Source organism: Pygoscelis adeliae, unplaced genomic scaffold (assembly GCF_000699105.1).
Source record: "Pygoscelis adeliae isolate BGI_AS28 unplaced genomic scaffold, ASM69910v1 Scaffold632, whole genome shotgun sequence".
NCBI lineage: Eukaryota > Metazoa > Chordata > Aves > Sphenisciformes > Spheniscidae > Pygoscelis > Pygoscelis adeliae.
The window spans coordinates 422,009-434,809 of record NW_008824227.1 but is presented as its reverse complement, the minus strand read 5'-3'; the positions used below and the strand labels follow the sequence as shown (position 1 = coordinate 434,809).

Sequence of the window (12,801 nt, the reverse complement as noted above, 5' to 3'; positions counted from 1 at the left end):
CCCAGGGAGGTGGTGGAGTCCCCATCCCTGGAAGTATTTAAAAGACGTGTAGATGAGGCGCTTAGGGACATGGTTTAGTGGGCATGGTGTTGTTGGGTTGACGGTTGGACTCGATGATCTTGGAGGTCTCTTCCAACCTTAATGATTCTATGATTCTATGATCTGGACCAAAACAAAAGGCTCCATATATCTTTAAGGAAAATACCCATTATGAAAGCACATTAAGTCAGTAACTTAAGAACAGGATGGGTGATTTGATATTTTGAGTCTTTGGCATATTTAGCACTGGGATCAGTTGATGTCTGCAGTTTTGTTTTTAAACCAGCGTCTTAATTTCCATGTCATAAGCATACTCCTGTTTAGTATGAGTAATTGTAGTATGGTACACTGACTATCACACATGCACGCAACCTTATGATTAAGCTACAGAACCCACACCTCTGAAATATAGTGTTTGCTGTAACTAAAAGCATATTTGAATGACCTACGAAATGTGTACTATTATATACATTTATGTGTTCTCTAATGCGAAAGCTTATAATGAATCTAAGAATGTATCATTTTTACAAGAATTAGACTGAATGACAATTTTAAATATAGCTCTGTACTCTGCATATAAACAACTAAAAACTACAGTTATAAATTGTATAGGATTGACATTTTTTTCAGTAGGAAGTTATACAGAATTTAGTACTTACTTGAAATACAAAGCCAAGTCAGTTGCTATTATTGCAACTTCAAATAAGTGCAGAACAGTTTCAAACTGGCGCTTATTTAGGTTCTGGAAGATGTTTAAACTCTGCAAGATGGAAAGTTCACGAATTCAATTCCTTTTATAACATTGTCTTTGGTTTGTACTATACAGGTTGCCTCAGAATAGTATAACAAAATTGGCCAACTACCGTCCCTAAATTAAAATAATGCTACAAATGAAAAATTATTCAATTGGTAAAGGTGGCCCTTATTCATGGCTAATAAATGGCTAAATAATTGTGTGAATGGTAGGTGGATCTAAGATGCTGCCCCCAGAGGCTGCACAAATAACTAAATCCACAGTTATTCAAACAGTTGCAAGTCCTGCTATTGCCATATATAAATTAAAACCAAAGAAAACCACCTGTATCCCACATAATTAATAAAGAAATGGCAGTTCGTAATATTTTCTTTACAGTTCACATTCCATAAACTTAATTTTCCTAGACTCTTTAAAGCTTCACAGTAGACACCTTTTCCTCCTGTTAACCTGGGTCAGCACAATTGCCTGCAGTGCTGTTGGGGACCTACTATAGCAAGTGCAATGGCCTTTTCCTCAGGCAAAGGGAGTTAAAGCATCACACTCAGCATTTTTCTAAGTGTGCTGGTTTTCCTTCCTTCTTTACCTGAGGGGACAATACCTGTGAGAGCACGGGGTGCAGCGATGCCGCTGTTGAGAGCCTCCAGGGATCCTGACAACTGCTCCAGCAAAGAGCAGGGGTTAGTCCCCAGCATCTCACATTTGAAAAAGTACACCGCCATCAATAAAGGTAAAGGTGGTTTCTGGGGTTTTTCAAATCATAAATCTTTTGCGGTTTTTATGGTCATTGTGCTACTGGTTAGTGTGAGGATTTATTCTGTGGCCTCACAAGGTCAGGAAATAGCACCACCACAGGGATTAGAAAATGAAAAATGAAGGTGGACGTGGGTGCCTACCATGCTGCTATGAACAAGTGGGATGGAAGGGGCACATGTGTTCAAGCCTCGCCTGTTAAATCTCTTATTTCCCTGCAAAATATGTAGTAGAGTTGTAAATAGTCTCTTCCCTTGTAGCCAGGACAGAGCCAGGCACCGCTGAGGGAAGGATGGCCGATCCCTGCCAGAGGAGCAGGGCTTCGCAGTGCAGAGGGCCCCAGCGGGCTGCACTGCTGCCATTTTGTTGAGCCTGAGGAGACTGCGGTGGGAAGCCTCATCTCTGCAGCTGCTGGGGAAGGGCAGCTAAGGGCAGCTGAGGGCATCTGCCTAATTCAGGGAAGATCAGTAATGGGAGCTGCAGCAGAGCCTCATGATGCCTTCTCTGTTTCAGCAGGGTAAGGTGTGGGGGGGGTCTGGCCTGGGGTTAAGGGGGCCCTCCATAAACAGCTCCATCCCTTTGCTCCTCAGCTGCCAGAGCCAGCAGCTGAGCTCAGACCTCCTGAACCAGGGGCAGCAGCTTAATTACAACATTCTGTATGTATGTATTGTATTTTCTGCTTTGGATTCAACATTAGTTGTTTTGTGAAAGTGGAAAAACCTGAGGAGTGTGAATGAGGCCCAGAGGAAAACCTTTCTATCTTGAGTGAGTCTATTTCTGGTGGAATTACTGATGTTTCCCTAGAAATGGACAGTGCATAAGAATTTGGCTTAAACTTCTGAATTTTAGCATGATTTCTTAATCTGGGCCTAGAAGAATGAATGGCACACAGTGAAATTTGTAACACCATAACTTAATTGGATCTTTTGTGTTAATTAGTGTGAGCAGAAGGTTCATGCAGACGTACCTCATCTTGCAGTAGGGTTTTACTGTACTCTAGGTGATGCCTTTCTAAAATGGAAGAGCCATGGAGTTTTGCCAGCGGAGCAGCTGACCTGTTGAAAAAGAAGCAATTTTTTATAATATTTTGGAGGCAATATTTTTGATTCAGGATTCAGATTTCTAGGATTAAAATGCTTCTGATCTGCATGGGCAATAATTTAATCTATATATCTTAACCATTGGTATGATGCAGAGCAAAAAATAACTTGCTTGCCTTCACTCTTGTGACTGAGTAATGATGGAAATTGGAGAGCACTGGGTGTTCAGTGCCCACTAAAAGGCATGGTTAGGTGCCTCAAAACTCAAAACCTGTGTTCTTTAAAACATGCATCTATTTTGTCTTGCACATTCAGTTTTGCTGTTTGTTTAATCTACGCACCTTCTGTGTGCCTTAAAAATAGCCTTTATGCATCTTTTGGTATTTATTGTATGGCATGGCTTTTGAACTCGTCTGTCTGTAATGACTGTGGGCCATGTACTCTGTGATTCAACTTACTGTAAGTAAGTTAAATCAAAAGTAACAGTATAATGGAGTTTAATTCCTCTAATGCCCTTGGGCTCCTCCCCTCCCCCAAAATCACCATTTTATGGTCTGCGCACGTCCTGACAGCTCAAGTCTGTTCAATCTTATCACAGAGCTCAAAGCAGTCCTCTGACGTTGGGCTAAGCTTCAAGCAGATGAAATTCTGCGTCAGACTATGGTAGTGGGAGGAAGGGAGAAATGTCCTACCTATGTAGGCTCCAGGTGGTTCTGCATGTTTGGAAGTGTATTTTCCTCCTTTCTTCCCTTGGCTAATAACTCAGTTCCTCAGATAACCCAAGGCGGATTGCTACGTGCTACCTGTATTTTCTGACTTGTGATTAGGGCTGTCGTGGTAAAGCCTGATAACTTTTATAAATAACTTTATTGCGTATGACCTCACGTAGAGGGCTTTCAGCTAGGAAAGACCACAGTAGGAAGATTCAAAACCTCCCTTAAACTTATTTGGATGAGAGGCAATCCGCTGAATAAGAATCAACGTCTGTCATTCTCTCTCTCCTACGTTACCTGGAGAACCCCTGAGAATAATCAGAAAATCCCCATGCTCCAGCATGCCGGCTGAAACGCCTCCTCTGGGAGGAACGTATCCAGGGTCAGAGGAGAAGGATGAATCATTCTGGAGGTACAGTTGGTGGGAAACTGTACTCAGAAAATCATGGTTATAATCTTCTGGTACACGTGACATTCTGAGAAACCTGTGTTCTCTGGCTAGTACATAGAAACAAGCCCTAACAGATCACGTAAAAGACTAAGTGGTAGATTGTTCACTCTTCAGGGTCTCACCATGATATGTATTGTTGTAATGAAAAGGTAAGTTTAAAACAAAATTAATTAATACTGTTTTATAACAAGCATCTACTAATTAATATTGTTTGATAACAAACAAGGGAAAAATCACAAAGAAATCCTTCAGAATATTTTCTCAGAACAAAAAGGAGCATGAATTGCAAAGCTTAACCTCATGATGTGTAACTTACTGCCATGTGGACCCAGTGGCAGAACGCAAGCTCTTTAGCTCAGAATCCTGTATAACATGAGGAGATTTCATCTCAGGAAAGGACCTACATCAGTCAGTAAACTGAGTGGGCAGGAACAACTGAGCTAGTCAAATCGGACAGTAGAAAACAGAGAAAAAGAACGCAGCTTAAATCCTGTCTCCCTCTAAACTGGCCCTTGTCTATGCCACATCCTGAATCCCTCTCCAGAAAAGCGCTTATGCCCTGTCTTGGAAAAAAGTAATCCAGTTAGGGTTTTTAATTTACTTTTCTCATTTGTTTGTGGCCTCATGTGTGAGGCTCTACGTATCCATATATTTGAGCATTTGTACTTACTTCATCTGATACAAGTTATTGGTCCCTCTGTGATCAATGTCATGGCAGAAAGCAGCAGCAACCATGGCAAAGGCTTCTAGATCAGTATAGTATTTCTTTATTTTGCCTGTCTGTAAAAGAAAACAGACAATTCTGAGTGTGTACCTTCCTGAATTTTTCAGTTGGAATTGAAAGGAAAACTAAATAATGACTGTAAGGTTAACATTAGCAACATTACCATCAACAGAGTAAACATTGTTTGTCCCACATTGAATCCATGTCGCCAGTTATGGTAAGTGATATCTCGATAACCCTTCCTGACTGTGTACATCCATCTTGTAAGGACCTATTATCAACAAAAGTTATTAAGACTGTGCTGTTAATTGAAACAAAATTATGGAATTCTGATAAAATTACTGGAATATACTATGAAATTACTGTAATAATGTGCAAGTTCTATGAAAATAATTGCTTTTCATTGAATTAAACATGGAAACAGCAAATTGTTCTTATGTAAATTCATGTTGATTTCATTCCTTCCATAGCTCACACAATTTCAGGATTAGTTTTAACTCTTTATGACAACTAAGCAAATGTTTAATTAAGAATGGAAGATTGTTATCCATACCACTAATATTTTAGTATTGCCTACTTCTATATTAAAGGACCTACAGTCAGCTATTTTTCTTCTATCTTAAAATAACAAGACAAAATAAATCATACCTCAGCTGGGACTTTGAACTTTTCAACAACATTTATCTCAAAGAACAGTCGTATTCCACAAGTTATCAGGCCATGCTCTGTAACGGGAAAGTCACTGAAGCGGAATTCATACAGTTCTAAATCTTTTGGATCAGGTAGTTCTTCCTTCTGTTAGGAAAAGTCAAAAACACAAGAGTTTTTCTGGCAAGAACAAAGTTGGAAAAACTTTTTTCTTTTCTTTTCTGACTTCAGTAGAAACATTGCCTAAGGACAGTATGCTTACTATATCTTCAAAGGCCTCAGGTTTCAGTACAAACTAATGTGTATTAAGTTATGAAACACAATCATGATACTGCTGGCTTTCTTCTCAAAGAGGATAGGTAAAAGTCTTGTCCAGGTGGTGTTTCTTCCTACTCTGAATTCCAACACAGTATGTTGTGACCATCTCAACATTTCCTTAGTTCAGAAATCTCAGGCCTTGGAGTTTCTCCTTCCTGGTATAAAATCCTATGATTCTCTCACTTTTAGGCTGGTCTCAAGGCTGCAGTTCATCTTTTTCACAACCAAAATTATTCTTGTTAAGTGCTGTTCTTCCCTTTTGGATCTTATGAATAGTGATGAATATAGTGACCAAAACCAACCTGTCTAGAACAAAACATTTTTTACTTTTACAGTAGAATAAAGTCTAACAACAACATCTTTTTTTTTTTTTTTTAATAACAGAAGGCTTGCTTGCATGCCTACCTACCCATAGCCTTGTCTTCTCTTGGAGAGCCTATAGGCAAGCAAAGATTCCTGTACATTTTTTAACCTCTGGAGTGCTGGTGGTTTGTTTCCACTCCACAACCAACTCTCAAAATTAGTCTGTCTTACCCTGTCTCCTGTGAGAGTCTCTTTGTTTATGATAGCCTATATACACTTAATAGACAAATCTGTAAAGTTGATTTGGTACATGGAAAGTGGACTGCAAAATCCTACAAGATCAGATGTAAAAATTCACAAATCTTATTGTGTTCTTTTTTGTCTGCTTGTAATAGATTCTTGACTGCTTGGCTCTCGAATGATCTCAGTATATGCATAAAGTAAAAATTGTTACAATACTTAAATGTACAAAGCATATAGTATTCGTGGTTCTTATGGCTTAGTTCAAATCCCTGAGTCATTTACTTTCTAGTGCTGTAGTTGGTGGTGATTCTGTCCTAGTCATTGCCTTTCTGTAGTTTACAACAGTCTATTCTGAAAAATCCTGACCACTGATGAAAATGAGGGATCATTCCAGAAGTAGTGGACTGTATAAGTACATAATCTTTTCTTCATGTACTAAATTTCATTAGAAGACGTCTCGATGCCATTCAGGGATTTTTCTCTCTCTGAAAGGCAGATACAGAACTTAGGCCAGCTCTTTCTTGTACTGAAAAACCTCCATAAAACATATACTAAATTCTATAATGCAGAGGATACAAAAGTTAAGAAGCGGGTATTAAATTTAAATTATTTTGTATACATTCTATAGAGTCACATTGAATAGCCTAACTGGTAATAGTGATATTAGTGAACTGTTGTGTAACACTTTTCATCTGTATATCCCAAAGCCTAGGGAGAGTGGTATTATATTTTAAAGGATGCACCCCAATCCAAAAAAGAATTAATTCAGGGAAGTCTGGTGGAACACAGAAAATAGATTATATGATCACAATGACTCCCTTCCTCCATAGTAGTCTATAAATGATCTCCATTTTACCGATAAGGAAAAAAGGTGGCTGAATGTATGCACATATTTCAACAAATAAGGCTGAACATCCACGCAAAGGTATTTCCTTCTCTCTGGGATTTTCCTTTATATCTACTGTCATCTGAGGTCAAGGACAAGGAAACCTGGAGCAGTGGTGTTTAAGACCCGTTACTTTGTGAATCATCAGATCTAGAAACACCTGCTTTATCCCATTAGCTATGTGGGATTCCAGGTCTTATAATAGGATAAAGCATTTGCATGTAGCCTTGGCAGTGCAGAAGATATTGGACCTTTGAATTTGTGACTCCACAATGTTGAGAGAACTCATTTTAATTGCTTTTTGGAGATTTAAAAATTCATATCAGTACTATGTTTTTACATTTGGAGCCTGTACCATAATAATCACTCGTTGCTCTACCAGTAGAGAGATTTTATAATGTTTATCTATTAATTTTTGCAATTCTTCATGCAGCTAAATTAAATTTACTTTAAAAGGTATGTGAAGCTACACACGGTCTGTTGGTGTTTTTTGGTTTCACTGCTTGTAGGCTGTGTGAGCTTCTGTTTTGTGGGAGCCAGTAAAACCTTAACACCATTGCATTCTGGCATGCACATGTTCATAACTAAAAATAGTTTAATGACATCTTTTCCCTATGGTTATGTCTACATTAGCAAATGTGGTGTAATAGGAGGAAATACGTGAAGTGGTTGGTACTGGAAGTCAACAGATTTGTGTGTATTTGACCTTTTTTCTTCAGCCTAGCTCTGTTTTGATCCATTAACAGTGGGGGTTCATTCAGTGTTTTCCTGGAGCACATCTTTAAGATTTGTTTCAGACGAAGTAAGCCAGTGCATGTGCTCCAGGACCGCTCCACAAGAAAAAAACAAAGTGCAAGTGAGCACAAGCAGGAGTTCTCCTCCAAAAAGGCACTCCCTTTCTAGATGGAAATACTAAGGCAGCCAGAGGACTGCACAGCCTGGAAAAGAAGGTGACTCATTTTTGTTTTAGTAGTAGCAGAGTTTTAACTGATTAGGTCAAATCTGTTTCATCACTGTGAAGTCACTGATCACTGTCTTTGGACTTCACTGCCTAAGGAAATGCAGGAAAATTAATCTGAAAGTAGGTTAGTTCCACTGGAGACTCCTACATGTGTTCTCTTACTCAGAATGAAAGTGACCTTACATCAATGTCCCTTCTTTTATTTTCAAAATTAAATAAATTCAGTTATAGGTATAGCACTGTCCCCATGGATATTTAAAGAAGTTAAACACTTTAAATGTTAATTCATATAAACATTTCTATGTAACTCTGACTACCCAAGTCTGCTGACATATATTTGGGACAGAATGTTTCCCTGTAGGTGACAGTGGGGTCTGCATGTAGAAGAACCGAAGAGGTTGAAGATGTATTATTAAATGAACTCCATCTAGCTTGTGGAATTGATAGCTAAAATCAATTGTATTAATCAGGATTTGGCTATACACAACTTTTTCTATAATGAGGACACATTACTATCCGATATAAACACGCTACCAGAATTTTCAGTTTAATGACTTACCAAAATCCTGATAAGATCCTTTTGTTCACATTCTTCTATACTATTTACATTTAATTTCTCCTTGTATTTCTAAAAATGAAAATGAGTAAGAAATTTAGTTTTTGTGTAGCAAATTTCCTACTTTAATTTTGTGACTGTAGACAGAAACTTACCAGTATAGATTCAACTTCAGAAGGGGTGGCCTTTGTCTGGTACATAAGCATTTCCTGAGCAATGTCTTTCCTGTTTTCAAGCTTGTTCATTTTGTCATAAGTGTCCGTATTTAAAACAGACCACCCCAGGAACTGTGTGAGAGTCTGGAACAAAGCCAAGCAAAGTGGAGATGACACCATGACGATAAAATTAAACTGACAACTTGAACTCATTTCTCTTAAACTCCAGTTTCTGGTAGTGCCCTTTGAAAATCAATGTGTAACTCTACTTGTTAGAGGCCTTTACCTTCCATCAACAGGTTCTGTTAACACCTCACAGCTATTAATGACGTTGTTTGTCTCAACCTAATAATTAAGGGTTCAAATTCCCATTTTGTATACAGGACTTTGAGGCTTACGAAGCTTAAGTCAGCTGAGTGAACGTGGATACACTGTGTAGCATCTTATCTCGCCCAAGTGCATGTGATCATGAACGCTCTGGGAACTCCCACGATCACAGACACCATATCCATTGGCAAGCAGCACTCCATGCCTGCTTACCCACTGCTAATTAGGAGATGTTGACCATCACTAAAAAGTCAAATGATTAAAAATAAAATTATATCTGACTTTTGTTCATTATTGGAATGTAAATGATCTCTCACAAATTTTCAGGTTTATAAAGGGAAGTAAAATTTCTGATTCTTAAGAAACTGTATAGTGAAGAAGACAGACATTTGGTTAGATGTTAATATAGCCTATTTGAAAATTTTTAGACATTTCAAAATTACTTTTTACAATAATATTTTTGTTAACATCATATGGCTCCTTAAAGCCTCTAATCCTATTAAGCTTACTTCAATGATCTGTTCGTCATACTCGTCAAAAGGTTTTCCATCTTTCCTATTGTAAAATGTTGCAACTCCCACAATTTCTTCTTTTTTGTTGACAATAGGCAATGACAAGACATTTTTGATAACCCATCCAGTCTCATCCACTGGTCCTTTCTGTGGGAAAGCCAAAGAACAGGAAATGTTGTATATTTCTTTGAAAGTAGTAATACAGCTATTGATACAGGCAGTGTAACAGTAAGACCCGTGCATCACAGACAAAGGAGAAATTATGCATGTAATCAACTGTAAAATTAACTGGTGGAAAGTATTAGTTTATTTTTCTACAATATCTATAATTATTAACATTACTGGAATTACCTGAAATGTGAAATATTCATCTGCTGGTGCATTCATCATGTTACAAATCTGTAGCATAAAGAAAAGGAGACATTGTTTAGATGGCTATAATGTGCACCAAAACTTGGCCTGATATTTTAAAAAGGCATATTTATTTTCTGAGCTAACAACAGTGAGCACCCTAGCTAGCTACAGAAATTAAAACTGTTCCTATTAAATTAGATGTGACGATTATTCTAACAGACATCATTCTGGAGTGCTTGTAGCAAAAAGTCCCTCATGTATGATGTCTCACAGTGCATAAGAATAATGGTTAAGAAAATCACTTCCAGTTTAAAATGGCAGGGGGGTTTATAGAAAGAAATAACTGAGTACTAAGGGCTCTACCCTTACTGCTGTTAAAAATGCCATAGGATTACTAATAACTGTCATACATCACAACTTTGAATTACGTATATTGGCTACGCAAGAAGAGATAAGAAAAAAAGAAAATTTTAAAACTGTGTATATGATGATTTTCTTACTTTGACATTTTGTTGTGAGACTTAGCACACCTGGAAAGTGACATCAGATGCACACATTATTCCTCCGATGTCACCACAATCAGAGGGAAATTTTCCTGATGTTTTGGTCGTTTGTGCTGAGGGCTTGTCTCCATCCAGACTACTGATTCACATGATTTCACTGGGAACCAATGACACTGGAAGCAGCACAGTATTTTTGTAGAGGTTTCTGGTCATGGGGAGGTTTGGGGTTTTTTTTTTTGTTCAATCAGAAGAACTGCATGAACTAAAACTTATAGTTTTTATTTTTGCTATGAACTTACAAATCCATTTTCAGCGACATATGTTGGCAATCCACTGACAAGACACCAGTGGTCTGCTGGAGGTGACCTTTAGAGAGAGAATGAAATTAAATTATTTCTGCAGTACAGACATGTTATTATTCTATACCAGCAATACATCTAATTACCACACATTTGCAGGCTGCCAATGAATACTCACGGAATGACTTTAATTTCTTCTTTTCCATGTAAAATATAGTCAATAATCTTATAAAAGTTGACTTCCTAAATAAAAAGAGAAAAACATGTAGGTGACCTGTACAACCTCAATGTCAAAATTAAGATTCATAAAGAGGAAAATTAATATCCTCACTCGTCCATCAGGTGTCTTGGGGCCTTTGTAAGGCTCTGCCTCCCCCAGCCGGATTGGCCACTCATCATAGAACTCCTGAGAAAATGATACACAGGGTTTAGCAAAAGGGAAAAAAAAATCAGTTCTGTGTTCATAGATAACATGACATCTGTGTTATCAATTTTATTTTTCCTTCTCCATAGCTGTACTATGATCACATTTCAGACAATATTAAGAAAACATTGTTAAATATATTCCAAGCAAGAAATGTTTGCCAGTAAATTGCAGGCTAATCCGAAGCTTATCTCTGGACGGTTGTACAGCTTAATTGTTGTTTTAGAAGGCAGGTATATATAAAGCAATAATCAGACCTGCACTTCTCTCTTCTACCTTTTCTCACATGGAATTATTAATATGAAAAATTATTTCAGAATTAGCCTTTATGTTTATCGTGGTTGTATCCTTTGTCATGCTTATATTTTGCATGTAATTTTTGTAATGTGGTTATATTTTATATAGATTATCCCAAAGGGTTAGAAAGCATTGTAACTTTGTGTCTTGGAGGGACATGCACTAGAAATATGCAGAAGAAATGAATTATAAGGATGGATTTTCTAACTTAAAGTTAGGAGTAGCACATTTCTAGCAAGTAGGCAAAAGGATTGTTACCTTCTCTTTAGTCATGTCCAGCAGACCAACGGAGTATCTTTCACAATTCAAATACATTCGAATAGTATACAGTGCTTTGTGAAACTGCCGTTCTATATCTGTTAGCTCTTCAAATATTTTGTTGGCAGACCACAAAAGCATCTATTTACAACAAAAGAGAAAGAGGATAAATGTTCACAACAGTAAGAAAACATAAACATATGAATCTTAGGCATTCCAGAATAAAATGACAAGGTGCATTACTATTATCAAATAAAAAAATTAAATAGATGCTATCCTTACTTCAATAAGCTTGCAAGAATATAAAATAGTGGGAATAATAATAATGGTTTCACACAAAAGAAAAGTATTATCATTAACAAATTCTTCTATACCTGACTTCTTCGGGATTCAATATTGTAGAGATATGTTGTATGATGACTTCTTAGGGCCAAAGATATAAAATTGAGATATTTTTTAAAGACCTAAAAATGACAAAGAGCAAAAATAAGACAAAAGTATCAAATCAAGAGGTAGATTCACTCAAACTACTTGTTGAACTAACAACTGTACTGTTGTGTCGCATTTGAGGTTATTACCTCTTCATCCTCTTTTGAGAACTCAGTGGCATTTAATTTGTTGAGTGCCATCACAACAGCAAGCACCTCTTTACCCTGCATAATTGGGGTTGCCAACATACTGATTGTTGTATAACCAGTTCTTTTGTCCAGAAAGTCAGAAAAATGGTTGTTCTGAAAGAAAAGAAAAAAAAAACCTGGACATGAAACGCATAACAATTACCACTCCAAGAGCAAATGATCATTTCATTTGATAATTTATGTTTGCAATGCTATGACCACAGTTTCATAGTACAGTAGGTTTATACTTGCAAAAAAGTGTTATCATTATTTAACCCAATCTTACAGAATTATATGTACAAGCTTAACTTAGGCATTGGTTATGAATATAGCTTCTGAAACCAAGTTCTGTGCAGGTTTTTATTAGAATGATGAGGAATTTGAGGAATTAAAAATATGGGAAAATCTAGAATAAAGGAGAGAGCAATATGACTTTGTGGCTACCTGAGAGTCTAATACATAAGGCTTGCATGTAAGAGAATTACTTCATAGCTATGTTAATACTTATTTAATTATTTCTGTAAATAAAATTCATAATGCTGTCCCATTACACAACGTTTAAAACTACCATCTGTCCTGAATGTATATGGCTAAAAATGCTTCTGGCAGAGAGGCATCCCCAGCAGGTATGCATCTGGCTGAGCAGTTTCTTACTCCTTCCTGTCT

General features: G+C 37.3%; 1 protein-coding gene across 1 annotated transcript in view; it reads right to left on the bottom strand.

Moving 5' to 3' along the window:
• The window catches only part of PDE6C (phosphodiesterase 6C, cGMP-specific, cone, alpha prime), a 31,634-nt gene that overhangs the window by 7,712 nt on the left and 11,121 nt on the right, over positions 1 to 12,801 (bottom strand). The window contains exons 2-16 of the mRNA XM_009334808.1: positions 12,097 to 12,249; positions 11,893 to 11,982; positions 11,519 to 11,659; positions 10,871 to 10,945; positions 10,718 to 10,782; positions 10,540 to 10,606; positions 9,735 to 9,782; positions 9,381 to 9,530; positions 8,545 to 8,688; positions 8,393 to 8,461; positions 5,123 to 5,269; positions 4,638 to 4,745; positions 4,421 to 4,530; positions 2,514 to 2,601; positions 699 to 799 (exon numbers count right to left, since the gene is read on the bottom strand). Of these exons, the coding sequence (XP_009333083.1) occupies positions 699 to 799; positions 2,514 to 2,601; positions 4,421 to 4,530; positions 4,638 to 4,745; positions 5,123 to 5,269; positions 8,393 to 8,461; positions 8,545 to 8,688; positions 9,381 to 9,530; positions 9,735 to 9,782; positions 10,540 to 10,606; positions 10,718 to 10,782; positions 10,871 to 10,945; positions 11,519 to 11,659; positions 11,893 to 11,982; positions 12,097 to 12,249 (1,556 nt within the window). The remainder of the gene's footprint in view (positions 1 to 698; positions 800 to 2,513; positions 2,602 to 4,420; positions 4,531 to 4,637; positions 4,746 to 5,122; positions 5,270 to 8,392; positions 8,462 to 8,544; positions 8,689 to 9,380; positions 9,531 to 9,734; positions 9,783 to 10,539; positions 10,607 to 10,717; positions 10,783 to 10,870; positions 10,946 to 11,518; positions 11,660 to 11,892; positions 11,983 to 12,096; positions 12,250 to 12,801) is intronic.